The sequence below is a fragment of the Amblyraja radiata genome, chromosome 6 (assembly GCF_010909765.2).
Source record: "Amblyraja radiata isolate CabotCenter1 chromosome 6, sAmbRad1.1.pri, whole genome shotgun sequence".
Taxonomy (NCBI): domain Eukaryota; kingdom Metazoa; phylum Chordata; class Chondrichthyes; order Rajiformes; family Rajidae; genus Amblyraja; species Amblyraja radiata.
Window position 1 is genome coordinate 101,094,830 of NC_045961.1, and position 21,986 is coordinate 101,116,815.

The 21,986-nt window shown below is 51.9% G+C and overlaps 1 protein-coding gene across 1 annotated transcript in view; it reads right to left on the reverse strand.

Annotated features, from left to right (window-relative positions):
- Positions 1-2,291: 2,291 nt before the first annotated feature.
- The window catches only part of mxra5 (matrix remodeling associated 5), a 64,346-nt gene continuing 44,651 nt past the window's right edge, over positions 2,292-21,986 (reverse strand). Inside the window, exons 5-7 of the mRNA XM_033023355.1 lie at positions 15,906-20,876; positions 7,543-8,443; positions 2,292-4,312 (exon numbers count right to left, since the gene is read on the reverse strand). Of these exons, the coding sequence (XP_032879246.1) occupies positions 2,395-4,312; positions 7,543-8,443; positions 15,906-20,876 (7,790 nt within the window). The 3' untranslated portion in view covers positions 2,292-2,394. The remainder of the gene's footprint in view (positions 4,313-7,542; positions 8,444-15,905; positions 20,877-21,986) is intronic.

Genomic DNA, 21,986 nt, shown 5'->3' on the forward strand with positions numbered 1-21,986 from the left:
ACCGTGTTCAGTTATGACTTTTCCATAAATGGTAATGATTTTAGAGGCCAACATTGTGTGTTTGCTACTTTGACAGAACCCCCTTTGCCTGACACTAGGCTGGATTGCTTCTAACAATAGTGCAGCACTTTACAGATCAATTTCCCTCCTGGGATAAATAAAGTCCTACCATATCGTATTGTATCTGTCGACTGATACTTCTAAGGCTGTGGAGCTGAAGACATTCAAATGCTTGAAATTATCCAAATATTTTAATTTTACACCGATTTTTAAAATCAAACATTCCCATCCCATGCCCCATCTTTTAAGGCATACGTTGGTAAGTGCAAATGGTATCTAAAACATATTTCCGACTGAAATCACTTGAAGGAACATGAAAGCTAAATCTTGTGCATTTTCCATTGAACTCATGGTCATATCTCGACTGAACTGTGAATGAGAGGCAGGTAATCGGTTATTTCATTGGGAAACAATCTGATATTCCTAAAACATTCCTTTTATGAAAATGGAAACACAAGGAACCGCCAAAGGGCTTGAATCTTCCACCAAACACAAAGTGCTGGAATAACTCAACGGGTCCAGGCGATATCAGTGGAGAGAGTGGATGGGTGACGTTTTGGGTGGGGACCAGAGGCGGCACAGTGGCCGTGCGGTAAACCTCCTTGCGGTAGAGTTGCTGTCTTACAGCGCCCGGGACACGGGTTCGATCCTGCCCTCGAGTGCCGTCTGTACGTTCTCCCCGTGACCCGCGTGGGTTTCCTCCTGGGAGCTCCGGTTTTCTCCCACACTCCAAAGACGTACAGGTTTGTAGGTTATTTGGCTGTTGGTAATTATTCCCAGAGTATAGGATAGTGCTAGTGTACGATGTGATCGCTGGTTTAGCACGGACTCGGTGGGCCAAAGGGCCTGTTTCACTGCTGTATCTCTCAAGTCTAATCTCTCTCTCTTTTGTACATATTAATGTAAAATTATAAATTGGCCCTGGTTTTTTTGGGGATAATGCTGGTGTACATAGAAAAAAAAATAGGTGCAGGAGTAGGCCATTCGGCCCTTAGAGCCTGCACCGTCATTCAATATGATCATGGCTGATCATTCAACTCAGTATCCTGTACCTGCCTTCTCTCATAGAAACAAAGAAAATAGGTGCTGTAGGCCGTTCGGCCCTTCGAGCCTGCACCGCCATTCAATATGATCATGACTGATCATCCAACTCAGTATCCTGTACATGCCTTCTCTCCATACACCCTGATACCTTTAGCCACAAGGGCCACACCTAACTCCCTCTTAAATATAGCCAATGAACTGGCCTCAACTACTTTCTGTGGCAGAAAATTCCACAGATTTTCCACTCTCTGTGTGAATTTTTTTTTCACATCTCGGTCCTAAGAGACTTCCCCCTTATCCTTAAACTGTGACCCCTTGTTCTGGACTTCCCCAACGTCGGGAACAACCTTCCTGCATCTAGCCTGTCCAACCCCTTAAGAATTTTGTAAGTTTCTATAAGAGTACGGGTTGCTCATCGGTCGGTGCAGAGTGGGTGGGTCGAAGGGGATCTGTTTCCACACCGTATCTGTGCCTCTAAACTACACCGGCCAAGTCATAATGTTCATAATGGAAATAGTAGAATTAGGCCATTCGGCCCATCGCGTCTACTCCGCCATTCAATCGTGGCTGATCTATATCTCTCTCCTAAACCCCATTATCCAGCCTTTCCCGCCATAACCCCTCATGACTAATCGAGAAACTACCCTATCTCTGCCTTCAACAAAAAACATCTCACAGTGGGTGAGTCTCTCTAGAGCTTTGTGTTTCATTTACAAATCATTATCCTTCAAAACCTGTACGTCTTTGGAGTGTGGGAGGAGGCAGGAGCACCCGGAGAAAACCCACGCAGGTCACGGGGAGAATGCACAATCTCAGTACAGACAGCACCCGTAGTCGGAATCGAACCCGGGTCTCTGGCGCTGTAAGGCAGAAATTCTGTTGCTGTGCCACCATGTTTCCCCAATTGTGCCTGTTCTGTTGTACATAAATACATAGACAATAGGTGCAGGAGTAGGCCATTCGGCCCTTCGAGCCAGCATCGTTATTCAATGTGATCATGGCTGATCATCCACATGCCTTGTTGTCTCAAGATATCAGTTTCATTCACCCAGAGAGTTGTGAGTCTGTGGAATTCTCTGCCACAGATGGTAGTGGAGGCCAATTCACTGGATGTATTCAAGAGAGAGTAGAATTTAGCTCTTAGGGCTAACAGAATCAAGAGATATGGGGAGAAAGCAGGAACGGGGTACTGATTCTGGATGATCAGCCATGATCATATTGAATGGCGGTGCTGGCTCGAAGGGCCGAATGGCCTACTCCAGCGCCTATCTTCTATGTTTCTGTGTTCCTTTAGTAAACATGCACGTAGGTGGTTTTGGAGTCAGTGCCCAGTAAGTTGCGCGCGGTGCATTTGTAGAAGCCGGTGTCCCTGTTGGTGGGGTTCTGGAGGACAAGCGAGCCTTGTGGGTGGAGGAACTTGTTGCCGATGAGCCGGGCTTGAGACGCGGTGGCGATGAGACGCGAGCGGTCGGGCAGCTCCCAAGAGATCTCAGCTCTGGGTATCGCCAAAGCCATGCAGTTGAGCTGCACAGAGGCGCCGTGCCGGGCGTAGGTGACGGGCGCGGGTCCGCTGGTGATTCGGGGAGGGTAGGAGATGACTATCACCGCCACGCTGGTCAGGGTGGTGCCCAGCTCGCTGGCCGCCCGGCATGAGTAGGTGCCCCGGTCGTACACCGACGCCTCGCGTACCCACAGGCTCCCGTTCAGCAGGAGGGAGAAGCGCCCGAGGGTCTGCGGTTTGCTCAAGACCGTGCCTCCGGGCAAAACCCACGAGAGCCGCGGGGTTGGAGACGGCGAGCCGCCGCTGACCAGGCAGTCGAGACGCATGCTCTCGCCGGGCAGGATCTTGACCAGGCTGGTGTAGCCACTGCGGATCTCCGGCTTGCGGCTGATCTCCAGGGTGACCAGCCTCTCCACCGAGCCCAACGTGTTGCGGGCGATGCAGCGGTAAGCGCCGGCCTCGGCGGCGGTGGGACCGCTGATGTGCAGCGTGCCGTCGCGCCCGTGGGACATCCTGGGCAGCTGCTGCCCGCTCGGCAGCCTCTTGCCGCTGGGCAACACCCAGGTCACCTCCGGGGTCGGGTTGCCCTTTGAGGAGCAGTTGAGGTCGACGCCTTTGCCGATCACCACGACCACTCCTGCGCTAAGCGGGTTGGTGAACGAGGGCTTCTCCAAGTCATTCCTCATCTCCAGTTGCACGGTGAGCCTCGCCTCTCCTCCTTCGTTGTGGGCGATACACACGAACTGGATACCGTCCGACTGCTTCAGGCTCTTGATGTCCAGGGTGCCGTTCCGATGCACCTTGATCCTGTCTCCATAATAAGGTGCGGTCAGGATAACATTCTCGTGCAACACCCACATAATCCGTGGAGTCGGTACCCCTTCGGCCCGGCAGTCAATGAGTTTGCGGCTCTCCCTGGTAGCTGTCTCCTTCACCACTGTGTTGGTGCTCCTCTGCCCGTTGATGCTGGGCGCTTCGACCACCACTCTCAGGGCGATGATCCTGGCGCTCTCCCCAGCCGCGTTACTGGCCGTACAGGTATAGTTGCCGCTGTCCGCCCTCTGCACCTTCTGGATCAACAGGGTGCCGTCGCTGCTGAGCTGGTACTTGGAGGACGGGGAGATCAGCCTGTTGGCCGGGGAGTGCCAGGCAATGCGAGGGGTGGGCTGGCCCTTGGCTTGGCACCTGATAGAGACCGACCCGCCGTGCGCCACCTCCACCAGCGCGGGCGAGTGGTCCCTGAAGGTCGGCGGCTCCGCCAACACCTTCACCTTGACCCTCATCTCGTCCTTGCCGACCCGGTTGACCGCGTAGCAGGTGTAGTCGCCTTCGTCCTTCAGGCCGACCTCGTTGAAGTACAAGGTGCCGTTGCCGAAGACGGTGTACCGGCGGGTCCTCGCCCCGCTGTCGTCCGACTGCAAGGCTTGGTTGACCATGGTGCCGTCGGGCAAAGCCCAGGAGATCTCCGGGTCCGGCAGCCCCGACGCCACGCAGTCCACCTTGAGGTCTTTGCCGGACATCACCTTGTGGTTGCCCTCTTGCTTGTGTTCAATCCTGGCCGGCTTCATCATCACGTGGACCTCCAGCACCATGAAATCATCCCCCTTGCTGTTTCTGGCCACGCACAGGTAGCCCCCCGCATCGCCCTCCGTCACCGAGAGAACCACAAGGGTCCCGTTGTCGTGCACTTTGATCCTCTTGCTGTAGCTGCAAAAAAAGCAAGACGGTTCGAGTTCAATGTCAAACAATTGAGTTTAGAGATTAGAGACACAGAAATATAGACAATAGGTTATTAAAATACAGGTACAGCAGGCAGTGAAGAAAGCTCATGGAATGTTGGCCTTCATAACAAGAGGATTTCAGTATAGGAGTAAAGAGGTTCTTCTGCAGTTGTATAGGGCTCTGGTAAGACCACACCTGGAGTATTGTGTACAGTTTTAATCTCCTAATTTGAGGAAGGACATCCTTGTGATTGAGGCAGTGCAGCGTAGGTTCACGAGATTGATCCCTGGGATGGCGGGACTGTCGTATGAGGAAAGATTGAAAAGACTAGGCTTGTATTCACTGGAGTTTAGAAGGATGAGGGGTGTTCTTATAGAAACATATAAAATTATAAAAGGACTGGACAAGCTAGATGCAGGAAAAATGTTCCCAATGTTGGGCGAGTCCAGAACCAGGGGCCACAGTCTTAGAATAAAGGGGAGGTCATTTAAGACTGAGGTGAGAAAAAACTTTTTCACCCAGTGAGTTGTGAATTTGTGGAGTTCCCTGCCACAGAGGGCGGTGGAGACCAAATCACTGGATGGATTTAAGAGAGAGTTAGATAGAGCTCTAGGGGCTAGTGGTGTCAAGGGATATGGGGAGAAGGCAGGCACGGGTTATTGATAGGGGACAATCAGCCATGATCAGAATGAATGGCGGTGCTGGCTCGAAGGGCCGAATGGCCTCCTTCTGCACTTATTTTCTATGTTTCTATGTTTTTATGTTTCTATGAGTAGGTCATTCAGCCCTTCGAGCCAGCACCGCTATTCAATATGATCATGGCTGATCACCCAAAATCAGTACCCCGTTCCTGCTTTCTACCCATATCCCGTGGTTCCTTTAGCCCCAAGAGCTAAATCTAACTCTATCTTGAAAACATCCAGTGAATTGGCCTCCACTGCCTTCTGTGGCAGAGAATGCCACAGATTCAAACAGGTCCTTCGGCCCACCGAATCTGCAACGACCAGCGATCCCCACACATTAACACTATCCTACACACACTAGGGACAATTTTACATTTGCACCAAGCCAATTAACCTTCAAACTTGTATTTCTTTGGAGTGTGGGAGGAAACCGGAGATCTCGGAGAAAACCCATGCAGGTCACTGGAAAAACGTACAAACTCCGTACAGACAGCACCCGAATTCAGGATCGAACCCGGGTCTCTGGCGCTGTGAAGCAGTAACTCTACCGCTGTGCCATAGTACCGCCCAATTGAAGAGATTGAAATTTAAAATTTGACCATTTGACAATTAGAGTCATACAGCGTGGAAACAGGCCCTTCGGCCCAACTTACCTGCACCGACCAACATGTCCCATCTACACTAGTCCCACCTGCCTGCTTTTGGCCCATATCCTTCCAAACTTCTCCTGTCCATGTACCTTCATTGTTTCTTAAACCTTGTAAATAGGACAGCACATTAACACAGTTAGTCAAGCTGCTGCCCTCATGGTGCCAGAGTTCCAGGGGTTCCATCCTGGGAACAATTCACAATTTCACAGAAGTCAATTAACCTACAATCCTTTACGTTTTTGGAGTGTGGGAAGAAACCGGAGCATCCGGAGAAAACCCATGCAGGTCACAAGGAGAACGTATACATTCTGTGCAGGCACTGCCCATAGTCAGGATCGAACCCCGATTCATAGGCTAATTAGCTTATATTCCACCTAGTGTGTGGGGACAGAATGAGAAGGTGAGATATAATGTAGAACTAGTGTGAATGGGTGTTTAAGAAAGAACTGCTGATGCTGGAAAAATCGAAGGTAGACAAAAAATGCTGTAGAAACTCAGCGGGTGAGGCAGCATCCATGGAGAGAAGGAATTGGCAATGTTTCGGGTCGAGCCCCTTCTTCAGACTGGGTGATCGATGGTCAGTGTGGACTCGGTGGGCCGAATGGCCTGTTTCTATCCTGTTTGCATTGCTTGGGGCACAAGGGAGAACATCCTTAAAAATAATAGGATGGGGGTGCACAGTGGCGCAAAGGTACAGTGGCTGCCTTGCAGAGTCAACGACCCAGGTTCGATCCTGACTATTGTTGCTGTCTATATGGAGTTTGTACGTTCTCCCTGTGGATTTTCTTCGGGTGATCCAGTTTCCTCCCACACTCCTAAGACGGTTTGTAGGTTAATTGGCCTTCGATAAAATAGTAAATTGTCAATAGTGTATGGGATAGTACTAGTCTACGAGATGATCGCTGGTTGGTGGGCCAAAGGGCTTGTTTTCTGTGCTATATCTCTAAAGTCTAAAGTGTAAAGTCAGGGGAATGGATGAGCTACCAGAGGAGGTGATTGAGGCAGGTACTATAACAACATGTGCTAGATATTTGGACAGGCACAGGGATAAGAAAGGTTTTCGAAGGATACGAGCCAAATGCAGGCAGGTGAGACAAGTGTAGATGTGGCACCTTGGTTGGCATGGGCAAGTTGAGCTGAAGAGCCTATTTATCACGCTATGATATCACAGCCACCACATATCCCTTTATCTGCTTCATAAGGCCATGAGTGATGGGAACAGAATTAGGCCATTCGGCCCATCAAGTCTACTCCGCCATTCAACCATGGGCGATCTACCTTTCCCTCTCAATCCCATTCTCCTACCTTCTCCCCATAACCCCAGACACCCAGACTAATCAAGCATCTATCTGTCTCTGCCATAAAAATACCCATTGACCTGGCCTCCACAGCCTTCTGCGGCAATGGATTCCACGGACTCACTGCCCTCTGACTAAAGAAATTCCTCCTGCTCTCCTTTCTAAAGGAACGTCCTTTAATTCTGAGCTATGACCTCTGATGACGTAGACATAGACATAGAAAATAGGTGCAGGAGGAGGCCATTCGGCCCTTCGAGCCAGCACCGCCATTCATTGTAATCATGGCTGATCGTCCCCTTTTAAATAACCCATGCCTGCCTTCTCCCCATATCCCTTGACCCCACTAGCCCACAGAGCTCTATCTAACTCTCTCTTAAATCCATCCAGTGGCCTCCACTGCCCTCTGTGGCAGGGAATTCCACAAATTCACAACTCTCTGGGCGAAAAGTTTTTTCTCACCTCAGTCTTAAATGACCTCCCCTTTATTCTAAGACTGTGTGGCCCCTGGTTCTGCTCTCGCCCAACATTGGGAACATTTTTCTGCTGGACTCTCCCACACGTTCGTGTTGCCACGCTGCCCGTACCTGTACCGCGAGTCCACGAGCACTTTGGAAGGCAGTCTCCAGAGCACCCTAGGCCCTGGCTCTCCCGCAGCCTGGCAGTCCAATTGCAGGAGGCTGCCGTAGGCGATGTCCACTTTCCGGGGGGACAAGGGTGTGATCTTGGCCACGGCCGGAGTCCTGTGGATGGAGATGCCCACCGTCCTTCTGGCAATGCCCACCACGTTGGTGGCCAGGCACTCGTAGGTGCCCACCTCGCGGGCGGACAGGCTGCGCACGTACAGCGTCCCATTGGGGAAGACGAAGAGGTTGCCGTTGATGAACTGGGAGGGCCGGATCTGCATGCCGTCGGACAGGACCCAGCGTATGTTGGCCGGGGGGGCAGCACGGGCGGTGCAGTGGGCATGGACCCCCTTGCCCGCCGCCGCCGAGATGTTCTCCGACCGCTGCTCCAGGATGCGGGGCGGCAGGGCCAGGACGTGGAGCCGGACGGTCACGGTGTCTGCCCCCACCGCATTGCCCGCCACGCACTTGTACACCCCCCGGTCGGAGAAGACGGTCTGCCGGATGGACAGGGTGCCGTTGGCGGAGAGGGTGACCCTGCGGCCGGAGTCGCCCGGCGCCCGCAGCATCCCCCGACCCGGCAGGATCCAGGCCACCTGCGGCCCGGGCATCCCCTGCGCCCGGCAGTCGGCCGCGAAGGGTTCGCCCAGGTAGCTGGTGGCCTCCCGGTAACGGGCACCGGCGATCCGCGGCTGCTGGGCCAGCACCACCAGCGTGACCAGGATCCGGTCCATGCCGTGGGCGTTCTGCGCCTCGCACATGTACTGCCCGCGGTCCTGCACCTCTGCGCTGTGGATGCCGAGCGTCCCGCTGGGCAGGACTTCAAACCTCCTGGATTTACTGCTTGCGGCCACCACTGCACCTGCAAGAAGCACAAAGCATTTAGCCCTTGGACCACTTCGTCATAGAGTACAGACCTCACTGGGATTAAGCGCAGTCACAGAGTCATAGAGTGTGGGCAAGTTGTGATCCACCCAACCGTTGCCCACACCGACCAACATGCCCCACCTACACTGACATAGAAACATAGAAAATAGGTGCAGGAGGAGGATTCATTGTTATCATGGCTGATCGTCCCCTATCAATAACCCGTGCCTGCCTTCTCCCCATATCCCTTGACTCCACTAGCCCCTAGAGCTCTATCTAACTCTCTCTTAAATCCATCCAGTGACTTGGCCTCCACCGCCCTCTGTGGCAGGGAATTCTACAAATTCACAACTCTCTGGGTGAAAAAGTTTTTTCTCACCTCAGTCTTAAATGACCTCCCCTTTATTCTAAGATTGTGGCCCCTGGTTCTGGACTAGTTCCAACTGCCTGCGTTTGGTCCAAACCTGTCCTATCCATGTACCTATCTAGATGTTTCTTAAACGTTGCTATTGAGGCAGTTCAGCATTGCGAAAGGACATCCTTGCTATTGAGGCAGTGCAGCGTAGGTTCACGAGGTTAATCCCCGGGATGGCGGGACTGTCATATGAGGAAAGATTGGAAAATCTGGGCTTGCATTCACTGGAATTTAGGATGAGAGGGATTCTTATAGAAACATAAAAAATGATTAAAGGACTGGCCAAGCTAAAAGCAGGAAAAATGTTCCCAGTGATGAGGGAGTCCAGAACCAGGAGCCACAGAAAAGAATAAAGGGAAGGCCATTTAAAATTGAGAACTTTTTCACCCAGAGAGTAGTGAATTTGAGGAATTCTCTGCCTCAGAAGGCAGTCGAGGCATATTCACTGGATGGATTTAAAAGAGAATTAGATAGAGCTCTTTGGGCTGGCAGATTCAAGGGATATGGGGAGAAGGCAGGCACAAGTTACTGATTGTGGATGATCAGCCATGATCACTATGGGGTGGGAGATTGCAACCTTCACGTGGTCCACTCTGTTTCAACGAATGCAATCAACCTGGCGTGCACAATCAAATAAGATCAAATAGAACAAGTTGTCCTACAACTTTAGACTGTGCACGCCATACGCAAGAAGAAGAAGTAGATCACTAAAATTTAGAAGATTGAGGGGGGATCTTATAGAAACTTACAAAATTCTTAAGGGGTTGGACAGGCTAGATGCAGGAAGATTGTTCCCGATGTTGGGGAAGTCCAGGACAAGGGGTCACAGTTTAAGGATAAGGGGGATGTCTTTTAGGACCGAGATGAGAAAAACATTTTTCACACAGAGAGTGGTGAATCTCAGGAATTCTCTGCCACAGAAAGTAGTTGAGGCCACAGTTCATTGGCTATATTTAAGAGGGAGTTAGATGTGGCCCTTGTGGCTAAAGGGATCAGGGGGTATGGAGAGAAGGCAGGTACGGGATACTGAGTTGGATGATCAGCCATGATCATATTGAATGGCGGTGCAGGCTCGAAGGGCCGACTGGCCTACTCCTGCACCTACAGTATTTTCTATGTTTCTATGTTTCTATCACAATGGATGGCAGTGCAGGCTCAAAGGGCCAAATGGCCTCCTCCTGCACCTATTTTCTATGTTTCTATGTAATACCAACCTCAACTACCTCCTCCGGCAGCTCGTTCCGTACACCTACCACGATTTGCGTCACCATACACCCTTCTGATTCCTATTAAATCTTCCCCCCTCACCTTAAACCCATGGCCTCTGGTTCTCAATTCCTCTACTCTGGGCAAGAGACTCTATGAGTCTACCCGATCTATGGATTTATGCACCTCTATGAGATCACCCCTCATTCTCATAGACACTTACAACATTGAATCCTAATCCTACCTTGACAACTTTTGACTTTAGAGATACAGCATAGAAACGGGCCCTTTGGCCGACTGAGTCGGCGCCGATCAGTGGTCCCCATAAACGAGCACTATCCTACACAGTAGGGGCAATTTACAATTTACAGAAGCCAATTATCCTACAAACCTGTACCTCTTTGGAGAGTTGGAGGAAACCGGAGCACCCGGAGAAATCCCATGCGGTCACAAGGAGAAGGTAAACAAAACTCCATCCACACAGCAGCCAAGGTCAGGATTGAACCCGGGCCTCTGCAACTGTAAGGTAGGAACTCTACCGCTTCACCACTGTGCTGCCCCAAATTTAGCTTAGGGATACAACAGGGAAACAGGCCCTTCGGCCCACTGAGTCCATGCCAGCCATCGATCACTCCTTCAGCGTAGTTCTACGTTAGCCCACTTTCTCTCCACACCCAACGCACTTGTGGGCAATTTGCCAGAGGGTCAATTAATCGACCAAGCCATCGCTTGCGCCCATGGTTTCTAATTGTGTTTTGTACCAATTACTTTTTTTGCGTAAACCTTCATATTAAAAATGATTTTTATGATGTATACAGCCCTTTTTTCATGGTTTTACAAATTTTTCTTTATCTGTTTCATAAGTTCCTGGGGGCAGAATTAGGCCATTTGGCCCATCGGGTAAACTCCGCCATTCATTCATAGCTGGTCTATCTTTCCCTCCCAACCACATTCTCCTGCCTTCTCCACACAGCCTCTGACACCCGTACTAGTCAAGAGCCTATCAATCTCTGTCTGAAAATTATCCATTGCCTTGGCCTCCAAAGCCTAGAAATGGGAGTCATTGGCAGGGAGGTCTTAAAGAATAAGAGTAGAATCTGGCCATTCAGCCCATCAAGTCCACAATTCCATCATGGCTAATCTACCTCACCATCCTAATCTCATTCTCCTGTCTTCTCCCTATAACCTCTGACACATGTACTAATCAAGCATCTATATCTGCCTTAAATATATCCACTGACAACTTCCACAGCCTTCTGTGGCAGTGATTTCCATAAATTCACCACCCTCTGACAAAAGAAATTCATCCTCACCTTTCTAAAGGTTTTATTCTGAGGCTGTGTCCTCTGGTCCTAGACTCTCCCACCTTTGCCTGTGTGTGAATGTGTGTGAATGTGTGTGAGTGATTGGTGGTGGTCGGAGGGGCCGTATGCGCAGATTGGCTGCCACGCTTCCGTCAGTCTGCCCCAGGGCAGCTGTGGCTACAGAAGTAGCTTACCACCACCGAGTGTGACTGAGGAGTGAATGAATAATGCGATGTAAAGCGCCTTGAGTATTAGAAAGGCGCTATATAAATCCCATCCATTATTATTATTATTAGTGGAAACATCCTCTCCACATCCACTCTATCCAGGCCTTGCACTATGAAGGAAGTTTCAATGAGGTGCCCACTCATCCTTCTGAACTCCAGCGAGTACAGGCCCAGTGCCATCAAATGCTCATCAGACATTATTAACTCAATCATTCCTGGGATCATTCCCGTAAATCTCCACTGGACCCTCCCCAATGCCAACGCATCCTTTCTCAGATATAGGGCCCAAAACTGCTCGGATATAGGGCCCAAATCTGCTCACAATATTCCAAATGCGTTCTGACCACTTCATTTCCCTCTTGGAAGGAACCTGCCACCACCACACCTAGAACAGATTGGGTAGACCTTCAGCTGACTGGATAGAGAATTGGCAACATGGAAGGAAGCAGAGATTGATGGTGGAAGGTTGTTTTTCAGACTGGAGGCCTGTGACTAGTGGTGTGCCTCAGGGGTCGGTGGTGGGCCCATTGCTGTTTGTGGTTTATATCAACAATCTGGAGAACCTGTGCCCCATCCAGGTAACACATCCATTTGTCCCACAATCCCACCGCCCCTTTCCACCTGTATCCCTTCCTCTGGCTTCACATCTCCCTCCTCCTCTCTCATTATCTTACACCCTTTTTTCTCCTTTTAACCTCCAGCCTTCGTCCACCCATCCTGCCAATTAAACCCAGTTCACCTCTATCCAACTATTACTTGCCAGGATTTGTCCCACCCTCTCTGAATTCCCAGCTTTCTCTTCCCACTTAAATCAGTCTGAAGAAGGGTGCTGACACAAAACGCCACTGATCCATGTCTTCCTGTTGCCAGGCTAGCTGAGTTACTCCAGCACTTTGTGTCTTTGTTTTGTATACCGGCATCTGCAGTCCCTTGTGTCAGGCTATCCATGTCTTTGAGATTATGCTGCCGGATCTGCAGAGTTAAGGGCCTGTTCCACTTGGGCGCCATTTACGCGATATCATTTACGCGTCACGATGCACGACGCATGTACCGTGACGCGTTACGTGCGACACATTACGTGCGCATGGTGCGCATTACACGCGCATGTTGCATCGTGACGAACGCAGTGACGCGCCCCAGGATTTTGGGATGTACAAAAGCTCCGCTCGCCATCTGCGTGACGCGCAAATGACGCCCGTGGGACAGGCCCTTAAATCTAGCACTTTGTGCTTTACACACTATAATATTACGGGCAACATTCTTGCAAAGTTGTATTGAAGGCCAGCACACCTAAAATATCTTTCCTAGCACGGTGGCACAATGGTAGGGTTGCTGCCTTACAGCACCAGTGGTCGATCCTGACTACGGGTGCTGTCTGTACGGAGCTTGTACGTTCTCCCCGTGACCGCGTGGGTTTTCTCCGAGGTCTTCGGTTTCCTCCCACACTCCAAAGACGTACAGGTTTGCCGGCAAATTGGCTTGGAGTATCTGTAAATTGTTCCTAATGTGTAGGATAGTATTAGTGTGCAGGGATCACTGGTCGGTGTGGATTCAATGTGCCTCGCAGCTGCTATCAGGCAACTGATTCATCCAACCACAACCAGAGAGCAGTCCTGAACTACTATCTACCTCTTTGATGACCCACGGACTATCCTAGATCAGACTTTACTTACTGGCTTTACCTTGCACTAAACGTTATTCCCTTATCATGTAACTGTAAATGGCTCAATGAAAATCATGTATTGTCTTTCTACTGACTGGATAGCACGTAACAGAAGATTTTCACTGTACCTCGATACATGTGACAATAAACTAAACTGAAACTGTTTCTGCACTGTATCTCTAAACTTGACAAAACTAAGATGGAAGATATAGTTGACCTTTTTTCAGAGAGAAAATCTCTGGAATGAGCAGAGTATTAGCTTGCCACGACTTGGTAAGGATTGGGTGATTGAAAGACCATAAACATTATAGGCACTTCCTGAGTTTATAGCCTTGTAATTTACAGCAATTCCAAAGCAAGTTATAAAATGTCTTATCACGAAACCAGCAATTTTTTTAAAATCCGCTATTACCCAATGGTGGATCTTATTACACTAGCACTGCAGACCAAGTACCAATTAGAGGCAGAGTCACACAGCATGGAAACATGACCTTCGGCCCATCTCGTTCATGATAACCAAGTTAACTAAGTTACATGGGCAAGAGGGATATGGGCCAAACGCACGCAGGTGGGACTAGTGCAGATGGGACATGTTGGCCAGTGTGGGCAAGTTGAGCTGAAGGGCCAGTTTGCATGCTGTAAGACTCTAATGCCACTTAGGAAACCTGAACGGAAACCTCTGGAGACTTTGCGCCCCACCCAAGGTTTCCGTGTGGAGGTTGCAGGTGGTTGCCGGAGGTTGCAGGTAGTGGAAGCAGGTCGGGAGACTGACAAAAACCTCCGGGAACCTCCGGGAACCACACGGAAACCTTGGGTGGGGCGCAAAGTCTCCAGATGTTTCCGTTCAGGTTTCCTAAGTGGGACAGGGGCATTAGACTCTATGACTCTATCCAAGCTAAGTTCATCCCATATGCATGTGTTTGGCCCTTAACACTTTAAACCTTTCCTATCCATGTGCCAAATGTAATAAAAATAACTGAAAATTCCTCAAGTGCTGCGGTTAGATTTGAACTCAGGTTTAGGTCTCCAGATTACTAGTCCAGCAGTTTAACCATTGCACTAACTGCATACCTAATGATGTAAATTGTTATTCTTTATGCTTTATGTTAGATAGCATTTTATCGAGATGCATTACAGCATGGTTTGGGAACAGCTCCATTCAATTGCAGTGAAATGGAGAATTTGCCGTGAAATTACACAAACAGACCTCCCTTCCATTGACTGCACCTCAATCTGCCTCAGTAAGATCACCAGCAAAATCCATGACAAGTCTCACTTCCTATTCTCCCCTACCATCAGGCAAGAGGTACAGAGGTATGAAAACACACATCTCCAGATTCAGGGACGGTTTCTTCCCAGCTGTTTTTCCCATCAGGCAACCAACTCATCCCATCAACAACTAGAGAGTGGTTCTCAGCTACTAGTTACCTCATTGGAGACCCTTGGATTACCTTGCACTAGATGTTATTCCCTTTAGCTTGTAGCTGTAGACTGTGGACGGCTCGATTGTCATGTCATAAGTGACAGGAGCAGAATTAGGCCATTCGGTCTACTCTGCCATTCTATCAGGGCTGATTTATCTCTCCCTCCTAATCCTATTACATAGATACATAGATACATAGAAAATAGGTGCAGGAGTAGGCCATTCGGCCCTTCGAGCCCGCACCGCCATTCAATATGATCATGGCTGATCATCCAACTCAATATCCCGTACCTGCTTTCTCTCCATACCCCTGATCCCTTTAGCCACAAGGGCCACATCTAACTCCCTCTTAAAAATAGGGATTAAATATATTCTCCTGCCTTCTCCCCATAACCCCTGGCAGCCATACCAATCAAGAAACTATCTAACTAAGCCTTAAAAATATCCATTGATTTGGCCTCCACAGCCTTCTGTGTAAAAGAATTCCACCGATTCACCACCCTATGACTAAATAAATTATTTCTCATCTTCCTAAAGGTACGCCCTTTAATTCTGAGGCTGTGACCTCTGGTCCTAGACTCTCCCACGTGGAAACCTCTCTCACTATTCGGGTAGGTTTCACCGAGCCCCGAGCCCCCACCCATTCTTCTAAACTCCAGCTAGTACAAGTCCAGTGCCATCAAACAAATGTAATCACCCATATAGTATTTCCCACTGACTGGTAAAGGGCCTGGCCCACTTACACGACCTTTACAGGCGACTGCCGGCACCCGTGATAGGTCGCCGAAATTTTCAACACGTTGATAATTCAGCGGCGACCAGAAAGACGCTACGACTCTTTGGAGACTTCTCACGACCATAGGAGACCTCTCAGGACCGTACGGTCGTGAGAGGTCTCCTATGGTCGTGAGAGGTCACCCGTGACATGTCGCCAGGGGTCGCCCGTATGGTCCTGCGAGGTCTCCTATGGTCGTGAGAGGTTTCCAAAGAGTCGTGGCGTGTTTCTGGCCACCGCTGAATTTTCAACATGTTGAAAATTTCGGCGACCTATCACGGGTGCCGGCAGTCGCCTGTAAAGGTTGCGTAAGTGGGACGGGCCCTTTAGCACGCAACAAAAGCCTTTCGCCGTACCTCACAGTACAGGTGACGATAAACTATGCAAATTAACTAATTATGCTATAACTCCAGGTGTGTAAACTAGGCACGGAATCTCTCTTACCTGTTGATATCTTTGACCAAGTAATAACAGGCTTGGGTTCCCCACTCGCTTCACAGGGAAGATATGCATCCATCTCAGCTTTCACCGACACGGTCAGGGAGTTACTGGTGAGTATTTTCGGGTTGGTTTTTGTGGCTCTGAAGCTGGGAGTTGGCAGAGTCACGCCGGCCGAGCCTTTGTCCGCCTTGCTGGAGACCAGCGAGTAATAACCCCTTCTGTTCACCAAAGCGTTACTAAACGGTTGTCCGGTGGTGGCCGGGGTGGGCGTTGTTGTCTCGGTGGGCGCAGCCAGCGGTTCACCGGCCACCTTGGCGGTGGTGGCTAAGCCTTTGACGTTCGTAAACTGCACGGGAATCTGCATGTAATTGAACTTTGGGTTGCCCCGGTTCATTTTGGACCTTTGGACGACCTTCAAGGGTGGTATGTGGTTCATTTTCTTATTAGCCCTTGAGATGCTGCCTGGATCGGGGACCATCTTATTGCCGGGTTTGTTGAATACCACCGGGATGGTTCTCACCGGTGTTACCAAGGTGGTCGCGGGGGGTTCGGGGGACGTCTCCCTGGGCTTAGACGCGTCCGGCAGCATCCTCGGGGCAAATGCATGGGGATACATCTGTCTGCTATTCACCACAGACGCTCCAGTGGTGGAGGGAGAAGTTCTGTTCATCGCTGTCGGGACGAGGTATTTTTGTGTCATTTCCACACGCACGTATTTGGGCGATTTGCGGCGTGCGTCGGTGGTGGACACGGGCACCGTCCGGAGCCGGACCCTGCCACCCTTTGCAGCCCACGTGGAGTTGCTGGCCGGCAGGGTTTGTTTTCCCTGGAGTCGCTGCCAGCCCCTGGTGTAGTGTTTGGGAAAGATCCTCTGGGGAACAGCATTACTCTCCGGCGTTTTCACCGCCCCCATCCTCTCTCCTTCCCATTCCTTCTTCCCGACGCCCAGCTGAATGGTCGAGGGAGGGGTTTGTCCCTCAGAGGTAACTCCACCCGGTTTAACGGTGGGAGACGGAGTTGATTTGCCCTCTGTTGAGGCAGGGTGGGAGAGCAAAGCAGGAACGGTGGCCGGGGTTCCAATATTCGGTGGCCTTCCCGGGACGATATTTTCCTTCCCCGTCCCCTTGCCCACAACGGCGGCGGCGGGCAGCGAAGCAAGAGTATTGCCATGAGAAAAGGGAGGTATTCTTGCTGGGACATCAACTCTGTGGTCCTGAACTCCAGAATTCCCACCGGCGGGAGGTAGCACTGGTGATTGAGGACTCGTCCCCAAAGCTGTTGCAGTTGGCACTTTGACCACGATGCTCGATGCTGGAGTACTCCTTTGTACCTTTATATTAGAAGCAGTGGTTGATTCCACACGGTAATGCTCCAGTACTGTTGGCGTTGGCACTTTGACCACGATGCTCGGTGCTGGAGTACTCCTTGGTACCTTTATGATAGAAGCAATGATTGATGCCACACTGTTATGCTGCAGCACTGGTGTAGTTGGCACTTTTACCACAGTGCTCGATGCTGGAGTGGTCCTTGATAGCTTTATATTAGAAGCAGTGGTTGGTGCTATACTGTATTGCTGTAGAACTGTAGGCGTTGGCACTTTGACCACAGTGCTCGGTGCTGGAGTACTCCTTGATAATTTTATATTAGAGGCAGTGGTTGATGCTATACTGTAATGCCCCAGAACTGTTGGCGTTGGCACTTTGACCACAGTGCTGGGTGCTGGAGTACTCCTTGATAATTTTATATTAGAGGCAGTGGCTGGTGCTATACTGTAATGCCCCAGAACTGTTGGCGTTGGCACTTTGACCACAGTACTCGGTGCTGGAGTACTCCTTGAGCCCTTTATATTAGGAGCAGTGGTTGGTGCTATACTGTTTTGCTGTAGAACTGTTGTCGTTGGCACTGGGGAAGCTGGTGGTCTAGCAGTGGGCTTGGTGATCAGAGGTGACGCGGGGGCCGTGGTGGCTGTGTATTTCGGGCCGTAGCGCAGTTCGTAGTGGCTTTGGATGAGCAGAGTTTTGGACAGGTGGAGGTGGTGCGTGGGGTTGGCGGCTTTGGGGGTCTGCGCGGTTGGAGGTGGGTTGGGCCCCGGCAGCGTGGGACGGGAAGGCGAGGTCGGGGGCTTGCCTGGGCGTTCGGGCTTCACAGCGACCGGGACCTTGGCCGGTTGCTCGGTGGTCAGTCGCTGCGCGGCGACCTTGTGGTACGACGTCGGGACGGACTCGTCTCCTGTCGTAGCCTTGACCTTTCTAGTCGGAGCCGCTTTCACAGCCGGATCAGCCGTTGATGTCACGTTGGCCTTGGCCTTCCGTTGTAAGCTCTGCCTAAATCTCTGGAGCCGATACCTCCTGCCAGGGCGCCTTCTCTTGCCGTACCTCCGAAGAGGCAGACGTCTTCTCTCCGGCATCTGTGCGTTGGAGTTGGCGGCAGTAGTGGTCGTGGTGGTCGCCGTTGTCGTGGTGGTGGTCGTCGTCGTTGTCGCAGCGTTGGACCCCAACGAACTCGCTGTAGATGCTCCGGCCGACGAGGTGGGGACAGTGGCCGGAGTTGTTCCAACGTGATCAGTGCTGGTGGGAGCGGTGGTCGTGCGAGGCGTGGTGGTCGTACCAGCCGTGGTGGTCGTACCAGCCGTGGTGGTCGTACCAGCCGTGGTGGTCGTAGACGGCGCGACAGTACTGGTCAATGCATTGGCCACTGTGCTCGCTTCTTCGGGAGTGACCACCGCTGCAGTGGCGTTGCTCGTCACACTGAGGTTCTCCCTGATGGATGAAGTAGCGTCTTTCCCACCGGTCACAGCCGGGGTGTCAAGTATAGTCCTGACGGGGTGGTCCAGACTCTTGGCCACCCAACTCTTCACGATGTACTCATCCCCGTTCAGTTTGTGAAGAAACCCTTGCTTGGCGTCTATCCCAACTTCCCCGAGGGTCAGGTTGAAGTTAATGAACAACCCCGTGGCTTCGCTAGGGTGCATCTCGACCGGCGGGTGAGGAGTAGCTGCCGTACTCAACATCTCGGGGTCTTCGCTGGACGGCTCGGAAGCGGGCTCTGGCTCTGGCCCTGGGGCAGCAGTGGATGTGGACCACCACTGTTCCGAAGTGGCCTCTGGTCGTACCTGAGCCGGCGGTGTTTGGACATCGAGGCGGGCCGTGGGCGTGCTCACGTGGATTAACTCGTCCGCCGTGAAATTCAGATCCCCGTTGCCCGACGAGTCTTCCTCGTCGAGGTCATCGATGGGGTCGGTGGTCTCCATCGGGGCCGGGTGGGGTTGGCCAGTGGGTGCGGGCGCCACCGCCTTGGGGGCCGACTTGCCCCTCACCTTGGCCAGGATATCAGCCCACTTGCGCGGGTCGATCTTCCTATTGCTCACGTTGATCCGCCGGTGGGAGTCCAGTCGCCTCCTGCCCTCGGCCGCCAACATCCCGCGGCCCCTCTTCATGCCTCTCCTCCTCAGATGCACGTCCCTGCCGTGGTCCACCCTGGGGTTGTGGTGGGCTCCATCTGCGTGGAGCTTCCTCCTCCTGCTGAACGGCCTGCCCGTGTACGAGTCGAAGGTGACCTGGCCCTGACTCTGGAACGGCGCCTCGTACCCCGAACCCACCTCCTCCCGCTCCGTTTCCTTCTGAAAGCCGGGCTTGAAGTAGAACTTGGGAGAAGGTTTCACCTTCTTCACCTTGTTCTGGCTGGGCACCTTCTTGATGACGGCCACGTTGACGGTCAACACATCCAACCCGTACCTGTTGGCGGCCACGCATCTGTAGTGGCCGCTGTTGCCGTCGTGGCCGCCGGCGATGACCAGGGTCCCGTTGGCCATGACCGAGCCGGCCTTGGAGATCTTCGGGGAGATGAGCACGCTGTTGTTGGGAAGGATCCAGCTCAGTTGGGCGTCCGGTATGGAGTTGGCCGCGCAGGGCAGGGAGATGGTGTCGCCGTAGGGCACCGTGATGCCCTTGTCGCCCACCTGAGACGCGTCCACTTGCGCCGGCTGGACGATCACCCTGTAGGTGACCGTGTCCGTGTCCTCCTTCACGGCCGCCGCGCACTGGTACAAGCCCGAGTCGTGGACCTCCACCGACTTCACCACCAACCGGCCCGTGTTGGACACGGACACGCGGTTGTCCTCGCTGGTGTAGGGTGCCGTCACCTGGCTCCCGCCCGGGAGAACCCACCTGATAGACGGCCTCTCGGACGCGATCACCTGGCACTTGATCTGCAACATATTCCCCGTGACCAACACGTGGACCATCCTAGTCCTGTCGTTCGTTTTGATCAACACCCAGTTGGTTTTCTCCTTGGTTGCGTTCAGCACGGAAATCAGTTGGGACAGCTGCAGGGAGAACTCCAGGACCACGTTGTTGGCAATGGTCAGCTTCCTATCCAATTTGATGTTGACATCATCTTGCATTAACCAAGAGGGAACGGCTGTGATATTGGCCCTCACGTCGGTGTAGTAGAAGGAACTATTGTCCACCGCCTGCCTGTATTCGAAGCACGGGGGCCCGTTCGACACCACCAGGGTCTTCTTTAATTTCACCGGGGTTTCGCTGTAGTAGGCGATGAGTTTCCAGAGCTTCTCCATGCTGTCCTGGTTCATGGAGCAGGTGAGTTGCACGGCGCAGCTGACGTTCACTCCAATGTCCTGGTCGCTCAGCCGGCCAAACTGCTTGTGCCTGTCACTTCGCAGACCGTGGACCTGGCAAGACACGTCGTTTTGGTTGCCATGCTGGTCGGTTAGGTTGAGGGTCATCCGCCCGAGAGGTTTCTGGTACTCCTCCGGCCAAAGGTCTTCCCCATCGTCCGCTTCCCACTCGTCCCCGCGATTCTTAGTCAGCGAGGATTTGATGGTCGGCTTGGCGCAGGCCATTTCGTTGGAGCTCATGGTGAACAGCTCCCGCTTGCTCAGCAGCTTGGGGTCGGAGCACACGGGGCACACCCGGCCTCGGGGGTTAGAGCGATCCTTCTTGCACTTCACCACATCTGTGGGCGAGAAAGAACGGATTTAAGACTAGGGCGGCAGGGGTCATAGAGTCATACAGCGTGGAAACTAACCTTTCAGCTCAAGTAAGCCCGGCTCCCCACCCCCCACCCCTCTCTCCTCACATCCCTCCCCCACCCAAGTCGCACCAGCTTCTCGTTCTCACCCAACAAACAGCTGACAATGTGTCGGAAGGAACTTCAGATCGAAACATAGAAAATAGGTGCAGGAGGAGGCCATTCGGCCCTTCGAGCCAGCACCGCCATTCATTGTGATCATGGCTGTGAGAAAAAACTTTTTCACCCAGAGAGTTGTGAGCTAATGAAATTCCCTGCCACAGATGGCAGTGGAGGCCAAGTCACTGGATGGATTCAAGAGAGAGTTAGATAGAGCTCTAGGGGCTAGTGGAGTCAAGGGATATGGGGAGAAGGCAGGCACGGGTTATTGATAGGGGACGATCAGCCATGATCACAATGAATGGCGGTGCCGGCACCGGAGGGACATGCAGTATCTCTGGAGGGAAGGAACCGGAGCTCCTCGAGAAAATTCACACAGGTCACGGGGAGGTCAGGAACGTACAAACTCTGTACAGACAGCACCCGTAGTCAGGATGGAACCCGGGTCTCTGGCGCTGTAAGGCAGCAACTCTACCGCTGTGCCAACTACCGCCCTAATAGCACATATTCCAATTCCTTCTCTCACGTTATGCTTCATCTGCCCACCACCCTCATGTGGTTCTGTTATATCATCGCGATGTGGAACTAGTGTGTAGAGGTTGGGAGTTCATGTTGTAGTTGTATAAGGCTTGGATAGATTGATAATAGACAATAGACAATAGGTGCAGGAGTAGGCCATTCGGCCCTTCCAGCCAGCATCGGCATTCAATGTGATCATGGCTGATCACCCCCAATCAGTACCCCGTTCCTGCCTTCTCCCCATATCCCCTGACTCCGCTATCTTTAAGAGCCCTATCTATCTCTCTCTTGAAAGCATCCAGAGAACCTGCCTCCACCGCCCTCTGAGGCAGAGAATTCCACAGAGAGTCCCGCCATCACGGGAATTAACCTTGTAAACCTATGCTGTACTGCCTCAATAGCAAGAATGCGCTTCCT